At 41.1% G+C, this 16,708-nt stretch overlaps 1 protein-coding gene across 1 annotated transcript in view; it reads right to left on the reverse strand.

Moving 5' to 3' along the window:
* LOC145448434 (Golgi-resident adenosine 3',5'-bisphosphate 3'-phosphatase-like) overlaps nucleotides 1-16,708 on the reverse strand; it is a 253,019-nt gene that overhangs the window by 6,215 nt on the left and 230,096 nt on the right. The window contains exons 2-5 of the mRNA XM_080326822.1: nucleotides 16,311-16,472; nucleotides 14,596-14,753; nucleotides 7,929-8,075; nucleotides 5,439-5,607 (exon numbers count right to left, since the gene is read on the reverse strand). Of these exons, the coding sequence (XP_080182948.1) occupies nucleotides 5,439-5,607; nucleotides 7,929-8,075; nucleotides 14,596-14,753; nucleotides 16,311-16,323 (487 nt within the window). The 5' untranslated portion in view covers nucleotides 16,324-16,472. The remainder of the gene's footprint in view (nucleotides 1-5,438; nucleotides 5,608-7,928; nucleotides 8,076-14,595; nucleotides 14,754-16,310; nucleotides 16,473-16,708) is intronic.

The following is a 16,708-nucleotide window of genomic DNA, read 5'->3' on the forward strand; positions in this document are numbered from 1 at the left end:
GTGAATGGGCATTGTTCACACAGGTTGCTTACAGCTTAGTGGGCATGCTAAGATAAGGTGATGAAAAAGTTCATTTACAAAAAGTAATTAAAATCACTGACCATGAAATTGGTAATATAATAATGACAACAAACTGCGTTGGGGCTCTAGGTACGAGGAAAAAACATAGCTTATTTTTGTCCTCGATGTTTTTGTGGCATATACACCGACTCGCAATATACATACACACGATTTGTGCATATGCATACCATGAGTGCATTATGTGCGTATGCAGCTGGACAAGGAAGGTCCAGATATAGCCTTGTAGGGCTTTCCAAGTCTTGCACCGCCCCTTCATGCTATCGCAGTAATGCATGAGCGCCAAGCAAGGTAGTCATGGATACCAGTGCTACTAATCAGTAGAGCGATTTTTTTACATGTCAAAATTTTGTCAAATTTGTTGCGTTCGGTCAAAATTTGTTAAAATTGTTCACAAAGTCAGAATTTTTTTGACGTCTGCATTTCGTTTGTATCGTTGATTTGGCACTGTCGGTGAACTTATCATTTGATATTTTACAGCTTGTAGCCTACTTTATAGGCACACCGTTGTAAACGGCCAATTGTCTGCTCATTGTGAATCATAAACGCTCAAATAAAACTAATAGATCGACATGACAGTAGTTCCAGTTCTAGTTGCGGATTTCTAAAAGTAGGTAGTTGTAGCTGCGTATTTTCAAAAAAATATTCATTTCTGAAGCTACAAGGAAACACATGTCGTCGTTTGGAGTGAAGCATGATACTGGCGTTCTGTTAGGTGATGCTCTTGCAGCCATTTCTAGATCACAGACGTGTCTGATAGTAGCATAGGCGCCGAACTTGGGTATGCAACGTATGCCAGGCATACCTAGACATTTTTTTGGGTATGCGGCATACCTAAAATTCGGTTTGGCATAAATCGGCATAATCCCCGATTGTGTTATTTAGAACGAATCGCTATGTATTTCCGTTTACGACATTACCTGCTGCCGCTTATGTGAGCGAGGTAACCCGTTGCGCGCGGCCAATAAGCGACAAGCCCGTTGCCATTAGCGAGATTTGTCTGTGCGCATGTAACGCGACGCAATCTCCCGCTGAGATGACCACGAAATTATGCCATTGATTGCCGAGCGCTCGGCAATCATCGCTTGGGACGCTTGCCTGATTTATCGCGTCTCCAACCAGCCTAGTTTCACTCGCTTGAGCATTATGAACAATCACATCAGCAGTAGGCCCGGTGCGAACTGTACCATCGCTGCCTGCACTATCGCATCTGCATTGGCGCACACGATATTATCGCTTGCCTACACAATCGCATCTGCAACAGGCCTGGTACGAAAGATACCATCGCTGGCATGTGGCCATGGCCTGGCCAACTATCGTGTCTAGAGCCGAGCATGCGTTGGCTCCAATCTCTCGATGGCTTGGTGACAATGCCGTCAGGTGTTTGCTGTTTAGCGATTGTAATTAAAGAGCGACATCGCTGAACTGAAAGACATCGAATCTCCGCAGACATGTGCGATTGTGAGTGCGCCGTGCATGCGTAAGTGAATTCTGAAAATACCTAAACATAACCAGCTAGGGTGGAGTGAAAAATGGAAAATTTTGAATTTCAAAACGGACACTTGATATGTGGTGCCAAATTTAAAAAAAATAATTTCTATAATAATTTTTGGCTCGTGCACCCTCTAGTGGTCGTGCAATTGCACCGAACGAGCCAAAAATAGCTAATTTCGCTATATATTGATTACCGCTTATGCTAGAATGCTGGTTTTGGGCTTAAAAGATGCGGAAGCAACAAGTTTCTATCTCACTTCCACAGAACTTTTGTCTTAAAAATGAACAGAAAAAAAGTTACAAGCAAATTATTGATTTTTAGGCTGTTTTTAGGTAAAATTAGGCACTGAAGCAGTGGCTATGATGCCAAAAGCTTGTAGTGATTGAACTTATGACTGACAACTCTATATTAAAAGCACATAAATTGCAAATCCATATTGAAAACACAAAAACATCAATTCTATATTGAAAAAAGATATATTTCGAAGATGGATTCACTACCAGAGTATTAGTATGCACAAACTTTAAAATCTTGTTTCGTAATAAAGGATTTCATCTGCTTTCAAGATTTCAGTCTTTGTGTGATGAGGGCATCACTACATTCAAATCCCGACACATGAGCAATGGGCATATGCTTCGGTCACCGCTTTAACGTCTCTTTCCACTGCCTGGTTGTGCCAAGGATGATTGATCCTTAATGGTGATGACCTTAGATTTTTCAGCTCAAGATATGAAAAGCTTTTGATTGCTGGTGGATGTTCCGCATCTTTTAGATGCAAGTTGACAATTTGGTGTTGGCCTTGATGCTTATAATTGGGATTTTGAACAATCTGATTCTAGTGTCAACGCTATTTTTAGGTTTCGGTTCATTAACACATCCTCCTTCTAAGTCGCCGATTGGAATCTGATATTCTGTTTGATCTGCTCATAGTTATAGACTTGCAAGTCTTCTGAGGCCTTCATCATCATCACCGAGCATTCCCAGATGTGCAAAACATGCCTTTTGTTGTAGCAAAGATAGTGCAAGGTTACGAATTGTGTATTAGAAAGCTTTTGTAACATGGGAAACTGTTGCAGAAGTTTTTAGCATCATCAACAATGGAATTGTGCCTTTTTATTGCAAACCATGACAAAAAATAAACCTCAATGCAAAATTGAGCAAGATAGCTCAGATTGCTTGATGGATGACGCACATAGAAACTCAAAATTCGGCATGTTCTATGTGGGACTGAGTCATCCATAATTGTGCCTTTTTATTTCAAACCATGACGGAAAATAAACCTCAATGCAGAATTGAGTAAGATAGTTCAGATTTCCTGATTTTTTGAGGTTCTATACATAGCATATATACATGTGCGACAGAGTCATCCATCAAGCAATCTGAACTCTCTTGCTTAATTCTGCATGGAGTTTTATTTTCCGTCATGGTTTGAAATAAAAAGGCACAATTCCATTGTTGGTGCTAAAAACTTCTGCAACATAGTTTCCCATATTACAAAGCTTTCTGATACACGAATTCGCAACCTTGCACTATCTCTGCTACAAGGAAAAGCATATTTTGCACATCCGGATAATGTCTTTTGGGAATGCTCGGTGATGATGATGAAGGCCTCGGAAGACTTGCAAGATTACAACTATGAGCAGATCAAACAGAATACCAGATTCCAATTAATGACTTTGAAGGAGGATATGTTAGTGAAACGAAACCTAAAAACAACGTTGACACTAGGATCAGATTGTTTAAAATCCCAATTATAAACATCAAGGCCAAATCATACCACTAAATTGTCAACTTGAATCTAAAAGATATGGAACAGCCACCAGCAATCAAAAACTCACCATATCTCGAGATGGAAAATCTAAGGTCATCTCCTCAAACATCCTTGGCACAACCAGGCAGTGGAAAGAGACGTTAAAGTGGTGACCAAAGCATCTGCCCATGTGTCCGGATTTAAACGTAGAGATGACTTAATCAGAGAAAAACTGAAGTCTCAAAAACAGATGAAATCTTTTAATACAAAACAAGATTTCAAAGTTTGTGCAGACTAATACTAGTGAAATCATCTTCGAAATATATCTTTTTCAATATGGAATTGATGGTTTTGTGTTTTCAATATGAATTAACAATTTATGTGTTTCCAATATGGAGTTGTCAGTCATAAGATCGATCACTACACGCTTTTGGCCTCGTACCCTGCTTCAGTGCCTAATTTTACCGAAAAATGGTCTAAGAATCAGTAATTTGCTCGTAACTTTTTTTCTGTTCATTTTTAAGACAAAGTTCTGTGGAAGTGAGATAGAAACTTGTTGCTTCCGCATCTTTTGAGCCCAAAATCAGCTTTCTAGAGGAAGCGGTCATCAATATATAGCGAAATTAGCTATTTTTGGCTCGTTCGGTGCAATTGCACGACCACTAGAGGGTGCACGAGCCCAAAATTATTATAGAGATTATTTTTTCTCAATTTGGCACCACATATCAAGTGTCCGTTTTAAAATTCAAAATTTTCCATTTTTCACTCCACCCTAATAACCACCAGAAGATGTGTGTCAACTGTCAAGGCTTGAGTTGTAAAAGACGGGAAAGGTTTGAACAACCTGAAGTCGGTGCCATTATAGAACAGATTCCATAACAACTCGGACATTTTGCCTTGCGCAAATCGGCGCCGACGTTACATAATACGCGTTGGTAATCGGCATATTTAATTGTTCGCTAGCGATCAGGGTCTCGCTAATTGACAACGCTTCCAGACTCGTTGACAAGCTTATCATACGCGCAAGTTTGTTAACACGAAGATATTGCATAATCGGCCTTTATGCATGCACTTAACCCTCTTGAATTGATGCTATATTAACCCTAATTATCAATTCCGTTATATCATGACGTCATTCCTTTGTGACGTCATCGAACTCGCATACCTAAGAAAAGTTAGCGTTCGGCGCCTATGGATAGTAGTGTAACCAGGGCCTGGGTTGTCAGGGTTAAAACACACACCTCACCCCATTTCGAGTAGAAACCAAAACCCATCTGATAAAATAAATTTACTGAGGACTTTTTGAATTGAATCTAGTTTGTTGTGTTCAAGTAAGCTAGTGGCGTATTTTAAAGATTGTTAGTTCCAGCACTAGTTCTAGTTGCGAGTTTTGAAAAGTGAGTAGTTCTAGTTCTGCGTTTTGAAAATCTAGCAAATTGTACAAGTCTGCTTTGTGTCTATTGTTAGATAACTAATTACATTACATTCAATTGCCACTGCATACTTTGCTGTTGGTTTCATTCTCAATCTGGATCACTCACACCGTGTACAACGTAAACAGGCTCAAAGTAAAAGCCATTCCAGTTTAGTTTATACCAGTGGTCGCCAAAGTGGGCGATATCGCCCCCCAGTGGGCGATTTTGAGAAACAAGGTGGTGTAAATACCAAAGGGGGGGGAAATGTTAGAACAACCAGTGAGATATATTAAATAAAATGATTGAAAAAAACACGCGAAGCGACTTATTCGCCATATGACGCGATAAAATGTCAGCCTAACTAAAAGTAAGCGCGGAAACAAGTTTTCCGAGCACCTACCACCTCGAAAAAATGTATTTTTTAGTCAATTCACCAACGATCCGAGTTAAGTAGATAAATTTCCCGATTAGATGTCCTCCTTTTTGGATCCTTAAATATGGAGGGGGTGAAAATTTGTGTCGAGATCGATAAGGGGGCGATGAGTCCAAAAAGGTTGGGAACCATTGGTTTATACAATACAACGTACGGTTTCAGTCCACGCATTAACATTCAAGCAGGGATTTTATATCCGTAATTCCAAGCTACCTTTCGAGGGCAGTACAATGCTTTAATCTGGCCTAGAGATTACAGACCGCCCACCCGTGTATTCTTGCGTCGCGTCCAGCGGATCGATCCACACCGTTACATCTTCAACATCGACCAGTAAATCTTTGTCGCTGCCCAATTCATTGGAAACCCCTTCGTTTTCCGTTTCCAACGGCTTCAGATCCATACTGAAGGCTTTAGTGTCTTTTTCTTCGGATATCAACTGAAATCAATACAAACAGAAGTGAGTCTGTGTTTATTAGGACTGTTAAAAACCAAAACTTTTCCTTCAGATTTCACTGGCCACTTGATAAAATTGTTAGGCTGCCAGTAGACATGATGCATACCAAATTTTTCTCAATTCCAACCAATAGAAGCGAAGTTACTGCAGTAGAAAAATTTATAATTCCATGATTTTAGAATAAATAATCAAAGAGTTAGTCACCGTCACCGTAAATACTATTTTATTCAAATCCAAATTTTTCTACTGCAATACTTAGCTTCTAGTGGTTGGAATTGAGCGAAATTAGGTGCGCATCATTTCTACTGACAGATTAACAATTTTATGGGTTTGGCAGAAAACTTTTGAAATTTTATTTTTTTGTTTTTTAATGATACATTCAAAACTTTCGACTGCACGAATCTCGCTTCTACTGTTTGGAAATGAGCCAAAGTTGCTGTGCAGCGTTTTTTTTTTAAGCAAGCTAACAATTCTATCAAGTAGCCAGTGAAATCTGAAGGAAAAGTTCTTTTTTGAACAGCCCTAGTCTTTACATATAATACGAAACTATACAGTACTCATACTCCTCACTATATGGTAACTAGGGGAGAGGGAGACGATGGGTGAATTCTAGAAGTGGTAAGTAAGTAAGATCATACCTATTTCCTCGCACTTCGTGACAATTGTATGGGAAAAGCAAACTCCTGAAATATGTCAATAACCATCTAACGTAAATACCTTTGTACCGTGGGTTTCATAGGCTGCGATAACAGCCAATGAGGTTTGCGGCCTTCCTCAATAGTAAACAGCTTCAAAACTATAATGTCGCTGGAAAACCAAACTGTCTTATGTCCATTTTTCGTATTTTTGATTTGTGTTCTTCTATCACTATTTGGACATGGATCATTCGTCTTAACCGGGTTCCAAGTTCCTGAGTAGCATAAATTTCTAGCGAACTGGACGTATCAACTTGAATTTCCACGGTAAATTGAAAATGAAACTGGTTTATGTCCAAATCATAAGGTCAAAGTAAAAATTTCCAAAAATGGACATAAGACTGTTTGGTTTTCCAGTGGCGCATTTCTCGTTGATACATTTACTCCTTACTGCTAACGACAAGGAGCGTGTCATTTCAGTTCTCGAAAAGACATCTTTCACTACACGAAACGTTAGAATTATCACACGACTGAGATTAGACAATTCTAATCAGCAGTGAAACGCCGCTTGTCAACCACCATGTGATATGAATCAGGCCGTGTTGTAGAGATTTCGATGATTCCAAAATGGAGAATGGTATCGAAACCATCATTTTCATTTAAAAATGAACTCCTAGTTTGTAATTTAAGTATCCGAAAAGATTATCGCTTACTACTCGACACGATTTGTTAGAATCAACACTGGATTCAGATTCGAGAACTCGAAACACTGTGCCTGGGTCTAGCAATGACTAGGGCGATTTCTTCTTGACATTTAAAAAAAAAGTCAAAATTGGGTCAAAATTGTAGCCTTAGATCAAAAAATGTCGAAGTTTTTTACAAAGTTAAAACTTTTTTGCAACATGTATTCCTTTTTTATCGCAGATTTTGCAATGTCGGGGAACATATCATTTGACATTTTACCGTTTGCAGCCTAGTTTATAGGCCTACCGATGTAGACGCCTAAACGGCTCATTGTCTGCTCAGTGTGAATCATAAGCATTCAAATGAAACAAATAGATTGACATTGTGTTATGCTCAACGTACCGCAATATCCCAACCGAAGCAAGACTGCGTGGGCATTGCATGGTTCTTATATCAAGAAGCGCATGATGAAAAATTGTGATGTAGGCACCATTGTCAGAATGAAGCATCACGACGTGTCATGGAATTGGCAATGTCAATGTTGTCAGCGAACAACTGCTGCTGTTGAACGTTCTTTCTCCATTCTTGGCAAGCTACTAAGTAAGGACAGACACTTTCTACCCGAGAACGTAGGAAAGTATCTTTCGTTGTACTACAATGATTTTTAATTCTTCATAGGGCCAGATTTCGTTAAAAATGAAGTTATTTTTGTGTACAAATTTGTCAGTTTTCGAGGCAAAAAAGTTTTTTTCAGCCAAACTACTTTGTAACGACAGATAGTTTGAACCAGAAATGAAGATAAGTAGTAGCCTACAATGCTAAATTTGGGCAAAATTAAGATTTTTACAGTCAAAAAATGTTAAAGTTTTCCAGGTCAAAATCTTCAGTTTTTTATGTCACCCTAGTAATGACCATCAAACCAATATAGAGACGCTGGTCCCCCTTTTTGCATATCGATTCAAGTTAACCTATTGTCAATCTCACGTGCACATTGGAAAATTCACTGCGAAACGACCGTGACATCGCTTGGTGCGAAAGTAGATCTCCTTTGGTGAGTGGATCATTCGCTCCTTCTTTAGTTTTGCCTTTACTTTGCTCCGAAAGGTCTGACGAAAGACGGATTTGGCGTACCTGGATGAAAATCAGAAATTTGTCAATGCCAAACTAATAACTTTTCTTCAAATATTAACCCTATAACAAACTCCACTTCACATGTAGGCTACCTTCGTGTGTATTCTAAAGTGAACAGACAACAAAGATCAAGAGTTGTTGAGAGGATGTTAGCAGAGTACTCCTACTTTTCAGGAGCAATCAAGTTGGCTTTGCCCGTTTTCAATCCCTACTCGAATGCTTACGATTTAGACCAGGGGTCGTCAACACAAAGTGACTCGCGGCCCCTTTTCAAATTTGGCAGAGTCCGCGGGCCACAAGAAGGCAATAATCGAGACAAAATAGGCCACACCGTTATGTTCTTGATCTTGTTTGAACAATAACTCAATGCGACGAGGTTGCAATAAGAAATTAGTATATTATCAGCAGTATAACTTTAGGCAGCGACACGATCCAGAGTGCAGTTAAATGAAAGACGACGAGACAACAGAACACAGGGTATAAATACAAGCATGACACACGAGGAAATAATGATTGGCAGAAATTACTAATCCTATGGAAAGAAAGAGTTCTACGACACCGAACGTAAATGCACGAACATAACAGTCCTCCCTTGTAAGTTAGAGGGTTGCCCACATTTACGGTCTATAGAAATCGGTGGGTTTCCTATTTCTAAGAGGATAACGTCTGCCCGACGATCGAGCAGGACTAGCTGCAGGACGTTGTGCCCTATTCCTGACCAATGGTTGCTCAGCTTGGGACTGTTGAGGCTGAGCAACTTCCTGTGTGGCTGTATCATGACCAGTGGAAATCAAGCGTTGTTGGAGTTGGTTTTTGTGCCTCCTCCAATACCCAAGATCTGTTTTTATGATGTACACAACACGCCCCAGTATTTCCGTCACCACGCCAGCAACCCACTTTGGTCCGCTTCGGTAACTGCGAGCGTAAACCGAGGAACCAATCTCAAAATGAGTGACTGATTGTCTAGGCGTAACGGGTTTCGATTTGTCGAAGGGCGAGCACAAACTTATCAAATTGCGCGGCTGCCGACCATGTAAAATCTCGGCAGGCGTTTTCCAGTCTATGCCCGGGTGCGGTGCACATCGGTACGTAGCGAGAAGTGTTTGGAGCGCAAAGTTGAGATCTTTTCCCCCATCGCAATTTTTTATTAGTCCAGCTTTTAAAGTCTGGACGAAACGCTCCACTTCCCCGTTCGAGGCAGGGTGAAAAGACGGTGATACGATATGGCTGATTGCCAAATTAGAGCAAAACGTATCGAGTTCATTCGATGTGAATTGCGGCCCGCCATCCGTAACAATTGTTATGGGCAAGCCTTCGATAGAGAAGACTTCCCTCAAAGCGTTGACCACACACAAGGTTGTGGTAGACCCGACATTCATTACTTTAACGAAAGGATATTTCGAATGCGCATCGACGATGACAAGAAACATTTTATTGTTTATTAGACCTGCGACGTCCAAGTGAATCCGTTCAAAGCTTTCAGAAGTTTTTGGCCATTCGCGATACTGACGATCAGGCGCTTTCATTACCTTACGGCAAGCGTCGCAACTCTTAACGAGATTTTCAATGTCGCGATTAATGGAAGGCCATGCGATGTAACGTCGAGCCATCTGCTTCATTTTCGCGATACCCCAATGTCCTTCGTGCAACAATGATAAGACTCGCGAGCGAAGTGACTGCGGAATTACTACGCGCTGAAAACCATCAATATTGAGCTTGACTATGTCTTCGTGCAGAGAAAGCGAATGTTTGCGAGACGAAAACCAAGAAAAATCATCAACGTGCGTCTTTGGATTCCAATTACCAAGAGTGACAGATAATTTTACTAGTTTTATGGTTTTGTACTTCAGCGTCGCGTCGCGAATTTCATTGCGAGTTAACGGTAAGCCATCGAATGCCATATTAATAGCGTGAACGATCTCCGCGTTTTCACGAATTTCCAGTTCGTCAAACTCAGGGTCTGGACCCTTTGGTAGGCGAGATTAACCGTCGGCGTTTCCGTGCTGATTAGTCGGTTTATAGCGAATATCGTATTGGTAAGCCATGAGCTTTAGTGCCCATCGCTGTAAGCGTTGCGCTGTAATCACGGGAATTTTCTTGTCCGGCGAGAAAATAGCTAAAAGCGGTTTGTGGTCCGTTACGAGTGTAAATTTTCTACCATACAAGAATTGACGACATTTAGTGACTCCGTAAATGATTGACAGAGCTTCCTTCTCGATTTGAGAGTAGGATTTTTGCGAATCGGAAAGCGTTTTCGATGCGTGCGCGATCGGTCTCTCTTCGCCATTGTGCTCGATTGAGAGGACAGCGCCGATTCCGAATTGAGAAGCATCCGTTGACAAAATGAGCTGCTTGTTTACATCATAATGAGCTAACTGCGTAGCGTCGATTACGTCGTTTTTGAGAATGCGAAAAGCTGCGTCACAGTCCGCATTCCAAATGAATTTCGCGTCTTTTTGAAGAAGACGGTACAAGGCAGCGGCTTTATTCGTGAAATTAGGAATAAACGCGCGATAATAATTGACTTTGCCCAGGAATGCCTGTAGCTGGCGAACATCCTGAGGTTTAGGCAACTGTTTGATTGCTTCAACGGATTTGTTAGACGGGCGTTTGCCGTCCTTGTCGATTATATGACCAAGGTACTCGATACTACTTTTGAAAAATTCACATTTAGCGAAGTTGACGGTGAAACCGTATTCGGTGAGGCGCTCAAAGAGTAGCGATAAGTTGCGAAAATGATCGCGTTCATCAACGATTATGTCATCGATAAAACTAGCAACACCGGGTAAGCCGGCGATCATGGCATCAATACAGCGTTGAAAATTTGCGGGATTAGATGCGACTCCGAAACACATGCGTCGATAACGGAATAGACCGAATTGCGTGTTGATGACACACAAATTCTTCGCATCATCATCTAATTCTAGCTGAAAATAAGCATCGGCAAGATCAATTTTCGTGAAAATACAACCACCCTGTAACTTGTGAAGAATTTCATCTAAGGAGGGCAGGGGATGTTGATCTATCTGAATTTGTTGATTCAATGCTTTGAAGTCACCACAAATGCGTACTGATCCATTTGATTTAGTGACGGCAACAATTGGTGCTGCCCAGTCACTGTAATTGACTGGTTCGAGAATACATTGCTTGACTAATCTATCCAATTCGGTTTGAACAGCGATTTGCCTTGCGAAAGGCAAAGGGCGTGGCTTGTTAAATACGGCCTTGGCATTAGGTTTCAAGTGAATTGTCACCTTTGTCTTGGTGCATCGTCCTAATACATTAGAGAAAACGGAGGGAAATTTGGACTGAAAAGATACCAATTTGTCGTTCGAATCAGAAATGTCAATTGTATTACATGATTGCGATTTGACCATCTGCGAGGAAATTGCATCCAAAGCAGACGTTCCCTTAGCGGTCATGGAGAAAGCATCGCTCCATTCAAGACCAAAAATGTTTTGCCCACGGTGTTCGTCGAGAACCACCAATTTTAAGCCAACTCGAACTTCAGAACCCACCTGCACGGTTACAGTGCAAATACCTTTCACTTTCAGTGGCTTGTCGCCGTACGCTACGAAAGAGCAATGGTATGCTGAGAGTTTCGGAGAGCCCAAAGTTTTGTACCCAGTCAATCCCACCATGGCGGAGGGTGCACCAGTGTCCCACTGTGTAGGCAACGGAATGCCGTTGATGCTGGAGTTGATCCAGAGCTGGTTTCCTACGCGTCGATATAGTTGATCGATATCGAAGGAGAGGAGTGGCACTGAGCAGAAATTGACGGATGTGACCTGTTGCATGATACTAGGCTTGGACATGCACACAGGTTTGATATGACCTTTACGACCACATTTCTGACACACTGCATGTCGATACTGACAGTCTTTTCTCTGGTGATCGATGAAACAGCGGCTGCAGGATTTCAGTCTTTCCGGGAAGTTGCCTTGGATGGATTTGGAAGGTTTTCTCCCCTTCTGATAACTTCCCGTCATTTTGTTGACGACGGAAGTGTCTTTACCGCTACTCTGGCCCTGGATAACCCTATCGGTTTCCAGCGTTCTCACGTGTGTTGCGGCTACTTTGAGAACGTCGTCAAGGGATGGATTGGTTTGTGTTAGACAATGCCGTCTCACATCCGCGTGCGGCGTTTCTTTAATGATGAGATCGCGCATTAGCTCATCAACGTAGCTCTGATCACAGCCATGTCTTGAGCATATGAAGTTGAAATTTTTGGAGATTCCGCGTAGAGTAGCGATCCAATCGGCGTACGATTGTCCCGGTTGCATTTTACAGTTGTGAAATTCGTACTTGGCTGCTTGCACATGAATTGAGTCCTTGAAGTGTGTAGACAACTTCTCAGTCAACGCGTCGAAGGTTTGCGCACTGACATCAGCAGCCCCAAACAAATTACGTAGGAGCGAGTACGTTTCAGGTCCGACCCATGAGAGTAGACACGCTCTTTTTTTCTCCATGTTGGAAATGCCGTAAATTGCTAGGTGATGGTTGAATCGTTGCAGATATTGGTCCCATTTCTCCTTTGATTTGACGAACGAATCAAACTTGGGAGCGGTAGCTTCAGATGTTGACGCACCGGGATTCAACCTCTGCGTTAATTGCGCCATTTCTGTCATGACTTTTGCCATTGCTTCGTCATGCTTTGCTTGTTGTTGCACCATCATCTCTTGCTGCTTCGCTTGCTGTTGCGCCATAAGCTCTTGCTGCTTCTCAAGAATTTTCAAAATACCCGATTCCATGATATATATATTCTTTGCAGAAATAACTTTGAATCCGACTTCTGACACCAATTGTTATGTTCTTGATCTTGTTTGAACAATAACTCAATGCGACGAGGTTGCAATAAGAAATCAGTATATTATCAGCAGTACAACTTTAGGCAGCGACACGATCCAGAGTGCAGTTAAATGAAAGACCACAAGACAACAGAACACAGGGTATAAATACAAGCATGACACACGAGGAAATAATGATTGGCTGAAATTACTAATCCTATAGAAAGAAAGAGTTCTACGACACCGAACGTAAATGCACGAACATAACACACACCTAGTTTAACGTCCACTTTGTATTATTCGGAACACAAATTTTGGTATCACAAATTCTTTATCAGACGACTACTTTTGCTTATACACCTGACAAAGGAGCTCCAAAAGCTTGTGTTTCATATCAAATGTCAAGCGAACGTTAAACAAGGCGAGAACAGCTACCAAGATCACAGTTATCTCAACAAAGTAATACACGAAAGTTAACAGAGATTCACGAGTTCAGGTAAGATGGCATGTTGGTCGCAATGACCAGCCAGAATGATCGTCACTGTCGATCGGGTTTCTATTTGGGGGAATGAGAGAGAGGATGTTTATTCGGTGCCATCATAACGTTCGGAAACCAAAGCAAAAAAACCTATACATCACAAATAAAGAACTGATATGGTGTTGGTGATTACATCTGAAATTACCAAAACAAGCATGGGCAATTTTCTGTTCAACTTCAGGACGTTGAGAAAAACTCACGAAAAATTGCTCAAGTCTCAAAATGGTTTACCCGAAATATTAATTCATTAATATTTAAATAATAGTCATTTTGGTTTTGCTAGCAACACTTTAATAATAATACTTTACTTCTGCCATCAGCAAACATTTGTTAGATAATGCTATCTGTGCGAAAAATTATCGAGACGTCAGTTTTCACGGCTTTGGGGAGACGGTTTACATTTCCATTTGGATGCCTTGGTGTCGACTTTTATCAAAATACGCCCCGTACCATCTAAAAATAGGCGCTCTCTTCGCCCCCAATATTCAAAATTTCATGCATGTGACACAGGGTGGTAATGACTCGAGTCAAGATTTTGTGATGACTTGACTTGGCTCGAATCCATTTTCTCAAAATACGGAAATGACTCGACTCAATTTGTGTATTGACTCGACTTGGACTCGAGTCATTGCACATGACTCGTACCAAGTCATATGGCTCGAGACTCAGATGGCCAAGACCGACATTTCATTGTGATTTCGAACAATAGTAAAGGAACCACACGGTAGGGATAGCGTCTTTTGGTACTGGTACTTGAAAATGTGACCAGAAGCTGCTAAAGGTGAGCAAAATTAGTATTGTGTACATGCCAGCCATTCGATATCACCGAACAGAGTTATAAAAAGTGGATTCAACAGACTTTAGCTGGAAACTGAGCAGTCAACATAATGACTTGGACTCGGACTCGACCCTCTGCTCGCTGACTTGGACTCGGTGGCGAATTGAAAATAACTCAACTTGACTCGAGTTAAAACTATATGTGTGGGATTGACACGTGAGCTGGTTACAATGCTGATGTGACATCATATTTTGTGATACGATTGTTGATATACAAAGTTCTTTCCAATTCTCTACTAGTTGCTGACGATTACCCCTGACGAGTGTCAGCCTAAAATATTTGGGTTTATTTCAATACTGGGTATGCATAAACAGTACTTTGAAATACACGAATTCGTGCGAGTCTACAGTTACTGACTTGATCTCCCCCTCGTTCGGCAACACCGATGCCACCAATCAGGAGCGCTCGTAAACTGACTTTCTCCGGTTCAGCGGACATCCTTGAAGTCACTTGATAGAGTATGACCATGAAGATAACAACGATAGCGACGATGCCAGCAGGCGACAGTCTTACTCCTGAAAAAAGAATTATTTCGAATTAAAGACTGTAATTTACTTTTTTAGTAAATATGTCCTGACACATCCTACAAGCAGACGAGCTCAGAAACAAAGAAATTCAACTTTTTTACTAATTACACAAACCCATTTCAACTATTTTCACTACTTATCAAAGTGGCAATATTTTAAAACTACTCCACTTCTAACTGAACAGTCGTTCAGGAAAACTGCTTACTCTTCTCAAATTGGATTTTGATAAGTAGAAAGTAATCATGGGACAAGTTTCAATCACTTTTTTTGGCAAAGTTGCTTTAAAAAACTGCGTGGAATAGACCCTACATTACGGTAACTGAACAAGAGATATCTTTGAAGATTGTAGAGCAGAGGATTCCAATCTTTTCGGCCAAATTACTGATATTCACGTCATGAAAATCGATAAGTCATCAATCCTCGTCGATTTTTCTGAAAACGCGCCGTTGTACGAAAATTCATATTACTCGGTGTGTCCTGTGACAGTGATGTATGGTGCAGAAATGTCAGGAACTAATAGTCCTGCACCTGCAGTGTAGGCTGCACACTTCTAGGCAGTCTACGTTGCTCAATGGCCACAAGCAATACTATGAATCTTCCAACATCTCACAAATGTGAATACAGAAATCCTCAATTCTGTCATTTTTTCAGAGGGAGATGCCCATTATCAAAAGCAACAAATCTAGTTACACTAATTCACATGAATCGCAAAGAAAAATTTCAATCTTAATGAATGATCGGTCCAAATTACTCGGCTATATATCAACTTACATCGTCGTCATTTAATCATTGGCGAAAATTGTCGTAAGAACTGTGTGGAATAGTCCTGCTCTATCACGGCAGCTGCATGGTTAAGTGATGTCTTGAAAGATTTCAGAGTCACTCATTATATTGGGTTCATCGCAACGACGCATCTTGCAGTTTTGAAATCAGCCAGCTTCGGTTATGTGTCAAAGTATGAGACTCCTCGACCAAATCTACTCTTAGAATTCATTCGCTTGAGTAGGCCTAATCCCAGCCAATGTATTTTCTGCTGTTACTTGGAGTCGTTTTCACAAATTGAGAAGAAAAGTTATGGCATCACCTCTGGGCTACATCTGCAACCGAGATTGGAAACAGTGGTTGTTTCGACAATAAGTTGCGCGTGACATTGACATGAATTTTGCTCTGGACCTTAACCACCACTAAACACAAGTGTTCCAGCTCTGTTTTACCAGTATTTTTAGACAAATTATTGTCAGTTTATAGTCTATTGGGTATTTCATCGAAAAAAAGCCAAACAATAGGGTAAATGGCTTCTACTCCCTGGAGCAGTTATCTGCATTCAGTGAAGTTCATTATAGATAACCTAGAATGCATCTCCAGGTTAGCTGACGTGAAGAGATGCCTGTGTCACCCAGGTCTCATTCAAAGTCGCTAATAAATATCATGCAGTTAATCTTTTCGCCTTTTGGGCGCTTAGGTTATTATAGAACTGTATAGAAGTCTGTAATGCTGACCACCTCATCGGTTCATCCCATGTAAAAAAGGCGTGTATCAACTTACCACTTGGAGCCATTATCTTGACGCTCTTCTATCCTTAAACACAAGCTAGATAACTTGTGAACAATGGGACGAGCTTTTGATGCTGCACGGGCACGTCGAATCAATCTTCAGTGGTCTATACTAAATTTCATTCAGCAGGCTATGACAATTTACCGACAAAACCTGTTAAACAGTTGAGTCAATACACCATTTAAAGCCTGGCACGCATGTAAGTACATTTCGTCCGACAAACGAAATTGCCGTAAGGGCTCAATACAGGCAACGTATCAATCAACTAAACCCGGTTTAGTAAACCGGTGATGCGAGCCCACAACAGCAGCCAGCCATGCAGAACAGCTGAAAGACGGGGGGAGCATTACGCTGTACATTCAAAACATGTAGATTTTCCGTATGCACAA

This window comes from Botryllus schlosseri, chromosome 10 (genome assembly GCF_051294905.1).
Source record: "Botryllus schlosseri isolate E-star chromosome 10, Bs_hap1, whole genome shotgun sequence".
NCBI classification, from domain to species: domain Eukaryota; kingdom Metazoa; phylum Chordata; class Ascidiacea; order Stolidobranchia; family Styelidae; genus Botryllus; species Botryllus schlosseri.